Source organism: Xenopus tropicalis, chromosome 8 (assembly GCF_000004195.4).
Source record: "Xenopus tropicalis strain Nigerian chromosome 8, UCB_Xtro_10.0, whole genome shotgun sequence".
Lineage (NCBI taxonomy): Eukaryota > Metazoa > Chordata > Amphibia > Anura > Pipidae > Xenopus > Xenopus tropicalis.
The window spans coordinates 123,272,457-123,290,156 of record NC_030684.2 but is presented as its reverse complement, the minus strand read 5'-3'; the positions used below and the strand labels follow the sequence as shown (position 1 = coordinate 123,290,156).

Below are 17,700 nucleotides of genomic sequence, written 5' to 3'. Positions count from 1 at the left end.
TAAATTTACAGCAACGTTCCCTGATGACTTTAGTTGTGCAGACATATAAGGGATAATTTATAAACGATCAGGGAAAACGTGCAGAGTCCTAATATAAGTAGGAATGTGTCCCTTATTGCTGATTCAAGCATTTCTTCCCCTGGACTGTACCTCATGTCATATAAAAAAAAATTCCAGAGATTGCAGCATCAAAGGGCACTGGTTAGCCCTGTCCCTACTGCCTGCCACAGAGCAGACAATAAAGACAGGGCCCTGTTGCACCCCTTGCTGCTCTATAACATGTGTATATAAAATTAAATGCAATTTAAGGGATGAGTAGGTGTTGGGTCCAACATGATTCCTATCTCCTTTCCTTCATTAATATAGCACTGCTGAATGCAGGCAGCCTTATATCCATCAGAGGTCTGCCATTTCCTGCCTGTTAGCTACCGTCTGTCTTGCCTCGTTACCGCTAACACTGCCTCAATAAAGTTGTTCCTGTTCCCAAGCTCCTGTTCTGCCTGTGTCCCATTTCAGTCTCCTCCTTGATCCTCACTAAATCCAAAAATGGCCAGTGGCCCCTGACGGTAGGGCCAGGCCCCTAGTGTTGGACAGTAAGTAAAAGCCACTGCCAACTTGGTGCCAAATGTTTGAAGCCTGTTGCGTTAGTTGTTTTAGATGCGCCATATGTATTGGGACCTGGTCCTGCTTTCAAAGGGACTGGTGACTATATGGAGTAAAAAAAAAAAAAGACAAAAGTCATTTATTTGAAATTATTGTATTTTCAGTTCTGACAGTTGTGAATTATTTGTATTGTTGTGTAAAATTGCGCCAGTTTTTTAGACTGTTCTTCATTGTAAGGATGCACCCAAATGTGGTTCTGTCACAAACACAGATTCTGATACAAATCACTGACAGCTGGTGCCCAGGCTGTGACTGTGGGTAACTGGGTGAAGGGGTTTAGTGGGTTCTGAAAAGGTGAGCTCATAGGCGGATCTTCAATAAGGCTAGAGGCTAAGCCTCCCCAAACCTGCTTGGCACCTTGACCAACTGACCAATCAAGGCACAGATGCAGACAGGGCTCGGGAGATATTACAACCTGAAGGCAGGGCAGAAATGAAGACTGAAAAGAAGAATCTGCAGACTGTAACTTTACCTCAGAACCAACTCTGAACTTTTGCTACAGATTTCATCCCACTCCCACAGGCACTATACACAGGTACTATACACAGGTACTATACGGTATCCTCCCACTCCCACAGGCGCTATACACAGGTACTATACTGTATCCTCCCTCTCCCACAGGCGCTATATACAGGCACTATACTGTATCCTCCCGCTCCCACAGGCGCTATACACAGGCACTATACTGTATCCTCCCGCTCCCACAGGCGCTATACACAGGCACTATACTGTATCCTCCCACTCCCACAGGCGCTATACACAGGCACTATACTGTATCCTCCCACTCCCACAGGCGCTATACACAGGCACTATACTGTATCCTCCCGCTCCCACAGGCACTATACACAAGCACTATACTGTATCCTCCCACTCCCACAGGCACTATACACAGGTACTATACACAGGTACTATACGGTATCCTCCCACTCCCACAGGCGCTATACACAGGTACTATACACAGGTACTATACGGTATCCTCCCTCTCCCACAGGCACTATACACAGGCACTATACTGTATCCTCCCGCTCCCACAGGCGCTATACACAGGCACTATACTGTATCCTCCCGCTCCCACAGGCGCTATACACAGCTACTATACTGTATCCTCCCTCTCCCACAGGCACTATACACAGGCACTATACTGTATCCTCCCACTCCCACAGGCGCTATACACAGGCACTATACTGTATCCTCCCGCTCCCACAGGCGCTATACACAGGCACTATACTGTATCCTCCCGCTCCCACAGGCGCTATACACAGGCACTATACTGTATCCTCCCACTCCCACAGGCGCTATACACAGGCACTATACTGTATCCTCCCACTCCCACAGGCGCTATACACAGGCACTATACTGTATCCTCCCACTCCCACAGGCGCTATACACAGGCACTATACTGTATCCTCCCACTCCCACAGGCACTATACACAGGCACTATACTGTATCCTCCCACTCCCACAGGTGCTATACTGTATCATCCCACTCCCACAGGCGCTATACACAGGCACTATACTGTATCCTCCCACTCCCACAGGTGCTATACACAGGCACTATAAGAGGGGCCTTGATGAGTTCTTGAACAGGCATAGTATGCAAGGCTATTGTAATACTAATATCTACTTAGTCTTGTTAGTATTAATGTTGGTATATATGGTTTATGTATGTGAGTGGATAGATAGGTCAGTATGGGTCTGTATGTGAGTGGATAGATAGGTCAGTATGGGTCTGTATGTGAGTGTATAGATAGGTCAGTATGGGTCTGTATGTGAATGGATAGGTCAGTGTGGGTCTGTATGTGAGTGGATAGATAGATAGATCGATCAGTGTGGGTCTGTATATGAGTGGATAGATAGGTCAGTATGGGTCTGTATGTGAGTGGATAGATAGGTCAGTGTGGGTCTGTATGTGAGTGGATAGATAGGTCAGTGTGGGTCTGTATGTGAGTGGATAGATAGGTCAGTGTGGGTCTGTATGTGAGTGGATAGATAGGTCAGTGTGGGTCTGTATGTGAGTGGATAGATAGGTCAGTATGGGTCTGTATGTGAGTGGATAGATAGGTCAGTATGGGTCTGTATGTGAGTGGATAGATAGGTCAGTGTGGGTCTGTATGTGAGTGGATATATAGGTCAGTGTGGGTCTGTATGTGAGTGGATAGATAGGTCAGTGTGGGTCTGTATGTGAGTGGATAGATAGGTCAGTGTGGGTCTGTATGTGAGTGGATAGATAGGTCAGTGTGGGTCTGTATGTGAGTGGATAGATAGGTCAGTGTGGGTCTGTATGTGAGTGGATAGATAGGTCAGTGTGGGTCTGTATGTGAGTGGATAGATAGGTCAGTGTGGGTCTGTATGTGAGTGGATAGATAGGTCAGTGTGGGTCTGTATGTGAGTGGATAGATAGGTCAGTATGGGTCTGTATGTGAGTGGATAGATAGGTCAGTATGGGTCTGTATGTGAGTGGATAGATAGGTCAGTGTGGGTCTGTATGTGAGTGGATAGATAGGTCAGTGTGGGTCTGTATGTGAGTGGATAGATAGGTCAGTATGGGTCTGTATGTGAGTGGATAGATAGGTCAGTGTGGGTCTGTATGCGAGTGGATAGATAGGTCAGTATGGGTCTGTATGTGAGTGTATAGATGGGTCAGTGTGGGTCTGTATGTGAGTGTATAGATAGGTCAGTATGGGTCTGTATGTGAGTGGATAGATAGGTCAGTATGGGTCTGTATGTGAGTGGATAGATAGGTCAGTGTGGGTCTGTATGTGAGTGGATAGATGGGTCAGTGTGGGTCTGTATGTGAGTGGATAGATAGGTCAGTGTGGGTCTGTATGTGAGTGGATAGATAGGTCAGTATGGGTCTGTATGTGAGTGAATAGATAGGTCAGTGTGGGTCTGTATGTGAGTGGATAGATAGGTCAGTGTGGGTCTGTATGTGAGTGGATAGATGGGTCAGTGTGGGTCTGTATGCGAGTGGATAGATAGGTCAGTATGGGTCTGTATGCGAGTGTATAGATGGGTCAGTGTGGGTCTGTATGTGAGTGGATAGATAGGTCAGTATGGGTCTGTATGTGAGTGGATAGATAGGTCAGTGTGGGTCTGTATGTGAGTGGATAGATGGGTCAGTGTGGGTCTGTATGTGAGTGGATAGATAGGTCAGTGTGGGTCTGTATGTGAGTGGATAGATAGGTCAGTATGGGTCTGTATGTGAGTGGATAGATAGGTCAGTATGGGTCTGTATGTGAGTGGATAGATAGGTCAGTGTGGGTCTGTATGTGAGTGGATAGATAGGTCAGTGTGGGTCTGTATGCGAGTGGATAGATAGGTCAGTATGGGTCTGTATGTGAGTGGATAGATAGGTCAGTATGGGTCTGTATGTGAGTGGATAGATAGGTCAGTATGGGTCTGTATGTGAGTGGATAGATAGGTCAGTGTGGGTCTATATGTGAGTGGATAGATAGGTCAGTATGGGTCTGTATGTGAGTGGATAGATAGGTCAGTATGGGTCTGTATGTGAGTGGATAGATAGGTCAGTGTGGGTCTGTATGTGAGTGGATAGATAGGTCAGTGTGGGTCTGTATGTGAGTGGATAGATAGGTCAGTGTGGGTCTGTATGTGAGTGGATAGATGGGTCAGTGTGGGTCTGTGTGTGAGTGGATAGATAGGTCAGTATGGGTCTGTATGTGAGTGGATAGATAGGTCAGTATGGGTCTGTATGTGAGTGGATAGATAGGTCAGTGTGGGTCTGTATGTGAGTGGATAGATAGGTCAGTGTGGGTCTGTATGTGAGTGGATAGATAGGTCAGTATGGGTCTGTATGTGAGTGGATAGATAGGTCAGTGTGGGTCTGTATGTGAGTGGATAGATAGGTCAGTATGGGTCTGTATGTGAGGGGATAGATAGGTCAGTGTGGGTCTGTGTGTGAGTGGATAGATAGGTCAGTGTGGGTCTGTATGTGAGTGGATAGATAGGTCAGTGTGGGTCTGTATGTGAGTGGATAGACAGGTCAGTATGGGTTTGTGGGTGCTGGATTTACTTGGAAGGGTTGAACTTGATGGACTCTGGTCTTTTTTCAACCCTATGTACCTTTGTAACTATGTAACTATGGTGAAATTACATGTAAGGACAGGGCCTAACAAGAGACTTTAAAGTGCTGCTAGTCTCTTTAAATTTACAGCAACGTTCCCTGATGACTTTAGTTGTGCAGACATATAAGGGATAATTTATAAACGATCAGGGAAAACGTGCAGAGTCCTAATATAAGTAGGAATGTGTCCCTTATTGCTGATTCAAGCATTTCTTCCCCTGGACTGTACCTCATGTCATATAAAAAAAAATTCCAGAGATTGCAGCATCAAAGGGCACTGGTTAGCCCTGTCCCTACTGCCTGCCACAGAGCAGACAATAAAGACAGGGCCCTGTTGCACCCCTTGCTGCTCTATAACATGTGTATATAAAATTAAATGCAATTTAAGGGATGAGTAGGTGTTGGGTCCAACATGATTCCTATCTCCTTTCCTTCATTAATATAGCACTGCTGAATGCAGGCAGCCTTATATCCATCAGAGGTCTGCCATTTCCTGCCTGTTAGCTACCGTCTGTCTTGCCTCGTTACCGCTAACACTGCCTCAATAAAGTTGTTCCTGTTCCCAAGCTCCTGTTCTGCCTGTGTCCCATTTCAGTCTCCTCCTTGATCCTCACTAAATCCAAAAATGGCCAGTGGCCCCTGACGGTAGGGCCAGGCCCCTAGTGTTGGACAGTAAGTAAAAGCCACTGCCAACTTGGTGCCAAATGTTTGAAGCCTGTTGCGTTAGTTGTTTTAGATGCGCCATATGTATTGGGACCTGGTCCTGCTTTCAAAGGGACTGGTGACTATATGGAGTAAAAAAAAAAAAGACAAAAGTCATTTATTTGAAATTATTGTATTTTCAGTTCTGACAGTTGTGAATTATTTGTATTGTTGTGTAAAATTGCGCCAGTTTTTTAGACTGTTCTTCATTGTAAGGATGCACCCAAATGTGGTTCTGTCACAAACACAGATTCTGATACAAATCACTGACAGCTGGTGCCCAGGCTGTGACTGTGGGTAACTGGGTGAGGGGGTTTAGTGGGTTCTGAAAAGGTGAGCTCATAGGCGGATCTTCAATAAGGCTAGAGGCTAAGCCTCCCCAAACCTGCTTGGCACCTTGACCAACTGACCAATCAAGGCACAGATGCAGACAGGGCTCGGGAGATATTACAACCTGAAGGCAGGGCAGAAATGAAGACTGAAAAGAAGAATCTGCAGACTGTAACTTTACCTCAGAACCAACTCTGAACTTTTGCTACAGATTTCATCCCACTCCCACAGGCACTATACACAGGTACTATACACAGGTACTATACGGTATCCTCCCACTCCCACAGGCGCTATACACAGGTACTATACTGTATCCTCCCTCTCCCACAGGCGCTATATACAGGTACTATACTGTATCCTCCCTCTCCCACAGGCGCTATACACAGGCACTATACTGTATCCTCCCGCTCCCACAGGCGCTATACACAGGCACTATACTGTATCCTCCCGCTCCCACAGGCGCTATACACAGGCACTATACTGTATCCTCCCGCTCCCACAGGCGCTATACACAGGCACTATACTGTATCCTCCCACTCCCACAGGCGCTATACACAGGCACTATACTGTATCCTCCCACTCCCACAGGCGCTATACACAGGCACTATACTGTATCCTCCCGCTCCCACAGGCACTATACACAAGCACTATACTGTATCCTCCCACTCCCACAGGCACTATACACAGGTACTATACACAGGTACTATACGGTATCCTCCCACTCCCACAGGCGCTATACACAGGTACTATACACAGGCGCTATACACAGGTACTATACGGTATCCTCCCTCTCCCACAGGCACTATACACAGGCACTATACTGTATCCTCCCGCTCCCACAGGCGCTATACACAGGCACTATACTGTATCCTCCCGCTCCCACAGGCGCTATACACAGGCACTATACTGTATCCTCCCGCTCCCACAGGCGCTATACACAGGCACTATACTGTATCCTCCCGCTCCCACAGGCGCTATACACAGGCACTATACTGTATCCTCCCGCTCCCACAGGCGCTATACACAGGCACTATACTGTATCCTCCCGCTCCCACAGGCGCTATACACAGCTACTATACTGTATCCTCCCTCTCCCACAGGCACTATACACAGGCACTATACTGTATCCTCCCACTCCCACAGGCGCTATACACAGGCACTATACTGTATCCTCCCGCTCCCACAGGCGCTATACACAGGCACTATACTGTATCCTCCCGCTCCCACAGGCGCTATACACAGGCACTATACTGTATCCTCCCACTCCCACAGGCGCTATACACAGGCACTATACTGTATCCTCCCACTCCCACAGGCGCTATACACAGGCACTATACTGTATCCTCCCACTCCCACAGGTGCTATACTGTATCATCCCACTCCCACAGGCGCTATACACAGGCACTATACTGTATCCTCCCACTCCCACAGGTGCTATACACAGGCACTATACTGTATCCTCCCTGGTTGAACTTGATGGACGTATGTCTTTTTTCAACCCAACTTACTATGTTACTATGTTACTAAGAGTACCTGGTAGTCTAGGGGGCCGACGGGGACGCCCGCTGCTCTCCAGGCGGGGACACCCGCCTCTCCATGCGCGTCAATGCGCACGTCCTGCTCTTCTGCGAGCGGAGGTGCGCGCGCTTCCTTTTAAGCCAGCGCGACATGTGAAGTCTCCCATAGGGCTCAATGGCACTCTGCAGCTCCAACCCGGCCCAAGGAAAGTCTCCCATAGGGCTCAATGGCACTCTGCAGCTCCAACCCGGCCCAAGGAAAGTCTCCCATAGGGCTCAATGGCACTCTGCAGCTCCAACCCGGCCCAAGGAAAGTCTCCCATAGGGCTCAATGGCACTCTGCAGCTCCAACCCGGCCCAAGGAAAGCCTCCCATAGGGCTCAATGGAACTCTGCAGCTCCAACCCTGCCCAAGGAAAGTCTCCCATAGGGCTCAATGGCACTCTGCAGCTCCAACCCGGCCCAAGGAAAGCCTCCCATAGGGCTCAATGGCACTCTGCAGCTCCAACCCGGCCCAAGGAAAGTCTCCCATAGGGCTCAATGGCACTCTGCAGCTCCAACCCGGCCCAAGGAAAGTCTCCCATAGGGCTTAATGGCACTCTGCAGCTCCAACCCGGCCCAAGGAAAGTCTCCCATAGGGCTCAATGGCACTCTGCAGCTCCAACCCGGCCCAAGGAAAGTCTCCCATAGGGCTCAATGGCACTCTGCAGCTCCAACCCGGCCCAAGGAAAGTCTCCCATAGGGCTCAATGGCACTCTGCAGCTCCAACCCGGCCCAAGGAAAGTCTCCCATAGGGCTCAATGGCACTCTGCAGCTCCAACCCGGCCCAAGGAAAGTCTCCCATAGGGCTCAATGGCACTCTGCAGCTCCAACCCGGCCCAAGGAAAGTCTCCCATAGGGCTCAATGGCACTCTGCAGCTCCAACCTGGCCCAAGGAAAGTCACGATACCGAAGCTTGAATGAATCCGAAACTTTCGTACTCGTTGCGACAATATGATTTTGTTGCATAATTTTTGCCGCACAGTACAATAAAGTCACGCAAAATAAAGAAAGAAATCGCTGAAAATACGCAAGGTATGAAAACTTGGGGAAAAAAAAATTGTATTTGGCCCGATTGTACTTTAATAAATAGGCCCCTAAGTCTCACATTAGCTTTAGGTCAGTCTATGTCTGGCCCATCTTTAGCCTCCCCAAACAAAAAAGTCACCCTTCGCCTATGGGTGAGCTAATTAAAATGTGTGAGCTACAATATGTAGGGGCTATAGAATATAGAAATCTGCTCTTAAAGTTACCAGGAGTGATTTTGCCATCTCTGGTAATTGCTTTATGGCAGCAGCGACCCTGATGCTAAAGATGTTAAAAACTAAAATTTTTTTTAGAACTTCACTCATCATGTTACCATATATTGCCTGTGTTGAGTCAAACACAGGCAATATATGGATATGCTAGGTATCAAGCAGGTTACCAGGAGACAGGAACAAGGAATCTTGAGCACAGAACTTTACTAGGAACTCAAGGTACAGGAACACGGATTACCAAGAACTCAGGAACAGCACTTTGCATAACAAGGTTACAAGGAACAACACAGGATACAGATTCAGGAACAACCCACAAATGAACAAGATAAACAAAATGATCCAACAAGGACCAAACAGGGGAGGGACCTTTTAAAGGGAACAAAATGAATAATTGTCAACACCTGGCAAAAGGCAGGAGAATAAGGCAACAAGAACTCCCAGAAATAATAATGGCACAAAAAGAACTAAGGCTAATGCCACACGTAGCACGTTCTTGGCCAGCCGGAAAACACTTGCCAGGAATATGCCCCTACACTTGAAAATCCTCCTACCTTTGCCTGCACCTGAAAGCATTGAATATGCTCGGGTGCAGGCACATGTAGCTGATATCCGCTGTTTTTTTTATCTTGTGTTTTTTTGGTGGATATCAGCTAAATGTGCCTGTACCCCATCATGTTCAATGCTTTTGTGTGCAGGCACAGGTAGAAGGATTTTAAAGTGTAGGGGGCATCTTCTCTGTAATAAGATAATAGATTGAGAAAGAGAACCTAAGTTATATCCCACTGATAGGTCCTGAATCAGTATACAATTAGTCAACAAATTGACTCCTCTGATGAAGCACCCAATGGTGCAAAACACGTTAGGAGAGTGGGCACCATGAGGCACTGGGATGTACCTTTCCATTGTTTAGTATAGTATGCTTTTTGAATTGTTTGTTTAAATTTTGAGCCAATAAATGGTTGTTTATTTCACTGAATAATTTGTTGACTAATGGCATATTCTCTGTAAGCATTTTTCAGCTTGCCAAGAAAACGCTACATGTGGCGTTAGCCTAAGACTCCTGTGGCTGAGAGGTACCTGCACAGCCACTGAACAGGCCATGCAGGGTTCAAGTTCCAATAGTTCCTTACAAAGACCAGGTTTTAAGTTTCTGGCTGATGTCTTGAGGTGATTGTTCAGAATTTATACATAACCTTCCTCATGACAACATGTATTTTCTAATGTGCACCCTTTCCAGGGCAAGAGGACTAAGGTGTGCAAGAGCCCCTTAGTGCTCATTTGGAAAGCAATTCGACTGTGCTACGCTAACTGCCAGATGAAGAATTTGGAACGAAAATGATACTCTTCTAGTGTACAGTATTTATGCCATTGTATAATCCCATATAGAAACACTGCCGGTAAGTACTAAAGGCTCTCCCTCAGCTTGTATGAGGCACTTTATTCACACCCAAACCAAGGGCACAACTATATGCTGAGATATCTGGGCTACTTTTGTTTAAAAATCTATCACAACTGGAGTTCATTCCTGTTCAACAGAATTGGCTGTAATTTTTGATTCGCAGTTATCTTATATATAAAATATTTGTAAGTGAGTCAGTAGGTTTACTGACACTAATACACCTATTACAAAGTCACAGGCTATAGGGTAAAAGCAGCCTTCCTTCCTTACTCTTCTCAGGATATAAAGAATCTCCCAAAACCCTTGATGAAATCAATCCATACACAAAAAGAATTCCAAGCTTGCAGCTATAAGAGAGCATTCGGAGTAATATTGTGCAGTATTCAAAATTCAATTATACACCCAGCATGTCTGAAATGAGCGTAAAAGTGTGTATTTTGTTCTCCACTTGTACAGTTACAGCAGGCAATAGGTTTTTGGACAGATCCCAAAATGCACACTCAGACAGATAATTAAGGTGGGTACTTACAGACCCCTCAAAGTTAACAGCATTCAGAATTCCCAAAATTTGCTTCCTCCTTCAAAGCCATTCACTAAAATATATGAAAAGTGGGGGTGCGCCCAAATAGTGTAAAATCATTTTATTTCAAGTTATAAAAAATATATATTGCACTTACAAGATTTCCATTTTCCAAGGCACTCTGATTCTCTGAGGGTACAGATGGATCTACAAGCCAGCGTTCCCCTCTTCCTCGAGTCCCTTCCATCAAGGGATGATAATGTCACACTAATACTGATACTAATACCCCTACAGAGCACTTTTTATTCCCATTTATACGTACAATAAATTTATAGTGCTAAACTTTGTGGGATTGTTATAACAGTTTCTTCACATTTATGTCCGGATCACTGTGCAATGAATGCTCAATATGGTAAATAATTCTAAATGTAACTATTTCCCATTATGATTATTTATTTTCCTTATTGTGCCTCTTATTTACTCTAGTTTAAATATTGTTGTAGATCAAATATTAGTCTTTTCTTTTTCTTCAGCTGAGTTACGGCGCCATGGACCCTGGGTTTAATGACCGAACCCTGTTCCCATCTGTTTATCGAACTGTTCCTAATGAGTATTTAAAGTTTGAAGCCATTGTACAACTGCTGATCCACTTTAAATGGACGTGGGTCGGGATCGTATCATCAGACGATATTAGAAACCATAAAGCTAGTTTGGAACTGATTAAAGAGATGAAGAATCAGGGAATTTGTGTTGAATATCATATTGTGATTCCAGTTTCTATAAATAATATGAATGCATATGAAAACATTAAATTAATTGACCAATTATCTGCTACAGTTGTTATCTTATACTGCACCCTACTCCTGATAATGCATCTGATTATATTGTGGGACATAGGTATATTAAGAATGACGGGTAAAGTTTTCGTAGTTTCAGTTGCTCTTAATGCTTTTGATGATTCTATTTATATGCAATCCTTTATAACACTGAATGGCTCATTGCTTATATCGGTTCACAAAGGGGAGATCCCTGGTTTTGATAACTATTTGTCTCATAAAGACTGGGGAAGGATGCCCGACAAACACTTTGTAGAGAATTTTAAGACATATCTTAAATGTTTCATTGTTCATTCAAATAATAGCCACTGCTTATTGTCCCACAACTGGAAAAATTCTAATTATATAACGTCTGTTATTTACAACACGGTTCATATACTGGCACAAGCTTTACATCAGATGCATTTAGACAGAGCGCTGTTTAATCATGGATCAAAAGATTTAACAGAAGAATCAAAATACAAGGTGAATCCTTTCCGTGCGAGATGAATAATTTTTTTATATTTGGTAGTCACCATTAAAATGTAATAAAAATCAAAAAATACTGACAATCAGCATAATTGTTACTGTATATTTAATATCATTTTGGGAACTTGACAAAGTCATATTTGTCTAATGACAAATTGATATCCTAATGACTTTAGTTATATGTCCACGAGGGGCTTATGAACTCAACTGTTACATTTCTGGGTTTTTTTTCTAATGTTCCTATTTATAAAGAAAATTGCCATTTCTTTCAATGTATATGTTAAGAAAACGTGATTTCCATTACTGAAAGATCTAATTAAAAAGGTTTTCTTACAATTAAACTAATTGTTAAACTGACCTCACCATCCAACCCTCAACTAAAACCTCCAACTTTAAAGAAGAGGGAAAGGTTAAAACTAAGAAAACTTATGTTTTTTTTTAGGTTTGTGTAAATACAGCCATAAACACCTAGGGGCTGATTTACTAACCCACGAATCCGACCCGAATTGGAAAAGTTCCGACTTGAAAACGAACATTTTGCGACTTTTTCGTATGTTTTGCGATTTTTTCGGATTCTTTACGAATTTTTCGTTACCAATACGATTTTTGCGTAAAAACGCGAGTTTTTCGTATCCATTACGAAAGTTGCGTAAAAAGTTGCGCATTTTTCGTAGCGTTAAAACTTACGCGAAAAATGCGCAACTTTTCGCGTAAGTTTTAACGTTACGAAAAATGCGCAACTTTTTACGCAACTTTCGTAATGGATACGAAAACTCGCGTTTTTACACAAAAATCGTATTGGTAACGAAAAATTCGTAAAGAATCCGAAAAAATCGCAAAACATACGAAAAAATCGCAAAATACCGATCATTACGAAAAAAACGCAATCGGACTCCATTCGACCCGTTCGTGGGTAAGTAAATCAGCCCCTTACAGTAATGCTGCTTCCAGTTCTCTGTCAAAACTCGAAGTTTACTTCTATTGTGTAAAAATGGTTCTCTGTATCAGACTTCCTTCTCTCAGCTCAGACTTCCAGGGCATGGGCTTGAGCCTGCTCAGCTTGCTCTCCTCTCCCCCTTCCTTCTCCCTCCTCCCCTCCCTGCTATAATCTAAGTCCAGAGTTACCAGGCAGCAGCCTGTAGGCAGGAAAGTGATGTCAGACAAAGCCAATATGGCAGCTGCTATCTTAAACACACAGAGAGAGCTTCTAGGGATATTTACTCAGGTATGTTCTACAAAATAAATATAGCATTTCTACACTATTGTGGCTAATCTATTGCCAATAAACTGCCTTAGTAGCTTTCCTTTTATGTACTTTGCCAAACGCTCTCTATAAATGAGTCCCCATGTTTCTGCTATTCAATCAATAGCACAAAAAAATCTTTCAAAAGATTCATGAAATGGCAAAAGATTATTTTTTTGTCGCCCATTTTGCGAAAAAAATTAATGTCAAAACGGGAATGGGAATGACTGATATGACAGTGCTGCAGGACTGTTGGACTACTGCAGGGTGCGTTAACTGGGAATGTCTTTTTCTGTAGCTGAACCGTTACCTGAAAAATGCTTATCTAAAATCATTCTCTGATGAAATATTCTTTAATGAACAAGGATCTGTTGCTGGGAAATTTGATATTCTCAACTTTATTGAATCAAAAAGACAAATGACAAAAGTTCCTGTTGGCAGTTTTGTGCAGTCTGCCTCTCTAAAGCTGTTCATCAATGAAAGCACCATTGTATGGCGTCCATATTTCAATAAGGTAAACTTTTCCTTGCTATACATCTCCTACTGCTATAGAAACAGTTCCAACTCACCTGTGAACACAAAAAGTAAGTTTTAATAAAGATACTATCATTTGTTTGTGCTTTATTCATACCCTTCACAATAGCAGTTTTCAAGAGAAAGCCTTTTCTCTCACACAGACAGAGTAATTATTGGGAAAACTTGAAAGTGCCTACACACTGATGCATTAATGGGCCATTACGGATTCTTTTTTGTAAAGCATCTAACTCATAGGATTTATGCATGAACAGATTTTATATAAGAAGAAAGGGTTAATCCAATATGGTGGCCAAAAAGATACATCAATCTCAAATTTAGAGCTTAGGGAACACTTTAATGCAAATGCAGTAGCACCCAATACACTACGGGGCCCATTTACTAAGATCCAATTTTTTTCTGGGGATAAAACACAATATAGTATAAATTTGGAGTAACCAAAATAATTTCTAAAGTTCTAAAACGTCACGAAAATGCTTTAATCGTTAATATCGAAAATATTGCAATTGTGTTCCGAAAGTCGTGATATTTTCGTGCCAAAAAGTTCGTTATGCCACAAAAACTTTTCAGGCTTTGATGCCTTCCATGTCTGGCTTTGGAAGCCTTCCATAGGACTCAATGGCACGCGACAGATCAAACCTGGTGAAAAGATAGTCCCGAGGGAAGTGTAACCAAAGCACTAATGAATTCTGAAATGTTGGTATTCTTTGCGCAAAGTATGTTTTTTTGTGGAAATGTAATGAATGGAATTTTAATGAAAAGTTAGAAAAAATACGAAATTATCTCAAAATTGTTTAGTAAATGGGCCCCTTAGAGATGATCGTTATTTAAATAGAAAAAGGTCAGTGGGATCATTTAGATTTTCTTTAATTTGAATCAATAACTGTCATTCCTCTTATTGTAGAAATAGTTATATACTGTAGGTTAAAGCAAACCTAACTTTAGTAAAGTATCTTGTACAACATGGTACCTAAGCTCATGCTCATCTTCACTTAAAACTAATTATGATTTTGTATGCTATATTGGGAGATCATTTTTGAAGAATTCATCTTTTGTTACTTAAGAGTCTATTTCTGAGGTCCAATTACAGAACCATACATTTATATGTCATTATGTTTCTGCAGACTCCAGTCTCTCTGTGTAATGACATTTGTCCTACTGGCTACTGAAAAGCTCTTGAGAAGGGAAAATTCCCTTGTTGCTATGACTGCATTCGCTGTTCTGAGGGTGAGATAGCCAGCTCTCCGGGTAAGCCTTTACTAACTGATATTGCACATCCTTGTCTTAAGGGATCATTTATGTCCACAGACACAGCTGATAATGTGCGCACTTCCCCACAGTGAGCGGCATCTAAAATCACTTTCATTAAAATGAACTTTACACACATCAGTATAGTTGCACTCAGTTGCCAATCGGTCCTTCTGCTTTTCATTCAGCACTGCTATGTAGTGATGAGCAATTTTTTTCACCAGGCATGGATTTGCAGCGAATTTCTCCATTTCACAATTTTGCATAGTTTCACACATTTTTCGGCGAAGCCATATGAACAGATTCGCTCATCACTACTGCTGTGACTTTTGACACACAACGCTGTGTGTACCCTGGGGCTACTGTTTTCTCCTGATCAGATGGTAGCTCCAGGGTTCCCTTAGTGCCCTGTGTCAGTCATTGGGCACAAACATCACTCGCATGCAAAGCACTGTAAATTATGCCAGACATAATGGTGTAATTGTGCCTATTTTGAAATGTAGTGCACCCACAGTTCCATCCATTTTGTGATTGCATCAGAAATTGGACTTTGGTCACTGTGTAATGGGTCAGTGGACCATTAAATATTTTCACTCGATTTTCATTAAAGAGTATTTTGTCATATATACGGTGTTTAGGATTACACTATCACTATTAAGGCAAATCTCTTTGGTAGAACAAGGTGTTTCCTAAATTCCATGTAGAATTACCAAATTCAACATCAGGACCACTCTTAAATACCAAAAACAACTTTGGTACTAAGCCACTTTGTAGTCTGCCATCTGCAATTCACTCAGGATATAGCTGAACCCAGAATGATCCATGCAAGTATATTTCAAGAATATAAGTGTAGACTCCTGTCTTAAACAAATTGGTATAAGTAGTTATAACAGTAAGGGCAGTGACACACAGGGCGCTTTATTGCCTGTGGGAATTCTCCTCTCCCATAGGAGATACATCTCCATGAAATTCCTGCCTCTTTGTATTAATTAGAATTGCCACATTTAAAACACTTTATATGTTGCAGTCCTTAGTATCCAGGCAAAAGCGCCCCCACCATTTTTAGGCAATAAAGAGCATGGTCTGTCATAGGCATTAACAGGCCCGGATTTGTGGAGAGGCCACAAAGGCCCGGGCCTAGGGCGGCAAAAACCTGGGGGCGGCATGCCGCACTAAAATCTTTTAAAATTTTCGTTCACATACGGAGCAATGGGGACTTCTCCCCACTGCTCCATATGCAACTTTGGCCTACCGCGCATGCGTGCGCGCAACCTTACCCCCCGCTCTTCGCACATTGCGCATGTGCATGCAACCCTCCTCTTCGCGCATGCACACTCGGGGGGGAGGGGGCGTGCGACTGGGGGCGGCCTAGGGGCGGCCGGTTTAGAAATCCGGCCCTGGGCATTAAAAGCAATTACATACCACCCATGCCACCATTTAGTCTTTATTTGGCTCTTCTTCATGGGAGAGGAAGAAAAATCACTATTTAGGAGAAAAAATCACTATTTAACAATTATGCATGAAACCTGAGAAATTTACTTGGTGTTATAAGACTAAATTGCATAACAGAGTTCAGATTTACATCGCAGATTTAAAATTATTTCATTTTTAACTACTTATTAAAAGATGCAGAACATTGTCTCCAATGCCCAGAAGATCACTGGTCCGATCCAAGTAGGGATTTTTGTCTCAGAAAAGCTGTGGACTTCCTCTCCTATGGGAACTGCTTGGGAATGGTATTAGCAACTGCCGCCCTTCTCTTCTCTGTATGCACCGGTGCAGTCCTGTGGCTCTTTATAAAGAACAGGAGCAGCCAAATTGTGAAAGCCAATAATCGGAACCTCAGCTACATCCTTCTTGTTTCTCTCTTCTTGTCCTTCTGCTGCTGTTTCTTGTTTATTGGGCGCCCTGTGCCCATAACCTGCATCCTGAGACAAACTGCATTTTTGTTCTTATATACTGTCGCCATTTCTTCTTTACTTGGAAAAACATTGACTGTTGTAATTGTATTTCATGCCACAAAACCTGGGACCAGGTTAAGGAAATTTGTGGGATCTAGGGTTTCTATTTCTCTTGTACTACTTTGTTCATTAGGCAAACTTGCCATTTGCAGCACTTGGCTGATATGGGCTACACCATTTGTGGCACTCGATACCAAGACAACACAAAAGACAATGACTCTCTGGTGCAATGAAGGTTCTATTGCTGCTTTCTATGTGGCAGTTGCTTACACAGCTGCATTAGCTCTTCTTAGTTTTATTGTTGCCTTTATGGCAAGAAAATTACCAGACAGATATAATGAGGCACAGCACATCACCTTCAGCATGCTGGTGTTCTTTAGTGTCTGGGCCTCCTTCATCCCAACATATCTGAGCACCAAAGGCAAATACATGGTGGCTGTGGAGATATTCGCCATCCTTGCCTCTACTGCTGGATTATTGTCCTGTGTATTTGTCCCTAAATGCTATATTATACTCTTAAACCCTAAACAAATCACCACAAAGACTAATATATTGATATTATGATTATCAAGACTTTAAAAAAAAATTGTGTGTTTTTTTTTTTGTTTGCACCAAAGTAAAAGACATTTCTGAGGGTATTTTATTTTTAATAGGACCAACACAATAGTGTATATAACACATTTCAAACCACAATATAAGTGTGTGATCAACTGAGTGCTGTAACCAGCAGTAACAAACAGGAGATTATTTAAAGAATAGCATTATCTAATATCCAATTCAATATCTAATATAATCTAATTATTTGTTAATCGATTGAGTTCCCTCAATAAGATGCAATAAAGTTAAATAACAGTTGAAATATATATATAACTTTGCATGTATCACTATCCTGGTAGTGATAT

General features: G+C 42.9%; 2 protein-coding genes across 2 annotated transcripts in view; both read left to right on the top strand.

Moving 5' to 3' along the window:
- LOC105948117 (vomeronasal type-2 receptor 26) overlaps positions 1-14,499 on the top strand; it is a 31,410-nt gene extending 16,911 nt beyond the window's left edge. The window contains exons 5-7 of the mRNA XM_031891750.1: positions 11,042-11,272; positions 13,354-13,569; positions 14,494-14,499. Coding sequence (XP_031747610.1) covers positions 11,042-11,272; positions 13,354-13,569; positions 14,494-14,499 — 453 coding nt within the window. The remainder of the gene's footprint in view (positions 1-11,041; positions 11,273-13,353; positions 13,570-14,493) is intronic.
- Positions 14,500-16,558: 2,059 nt separating this feature from the next.
- Positions 16,559-17,362, top strand: LOC116406824 (vomeronasal type-2 receptor 26-like). Its single transcript, XM_031891749.1, has one exon. The coding sequence runs from the start codon at positions 16,571-16,573 to the stop codon at positions 17,360-17,362; it is 792 nt and encodes a 263-aa protein (XP_031747609.1). The 5' UTR covers positions 16,559-16,570.
- The last annotated feature ends 338 nt before the right edge of the window (positions 17,363-17,700 follow it).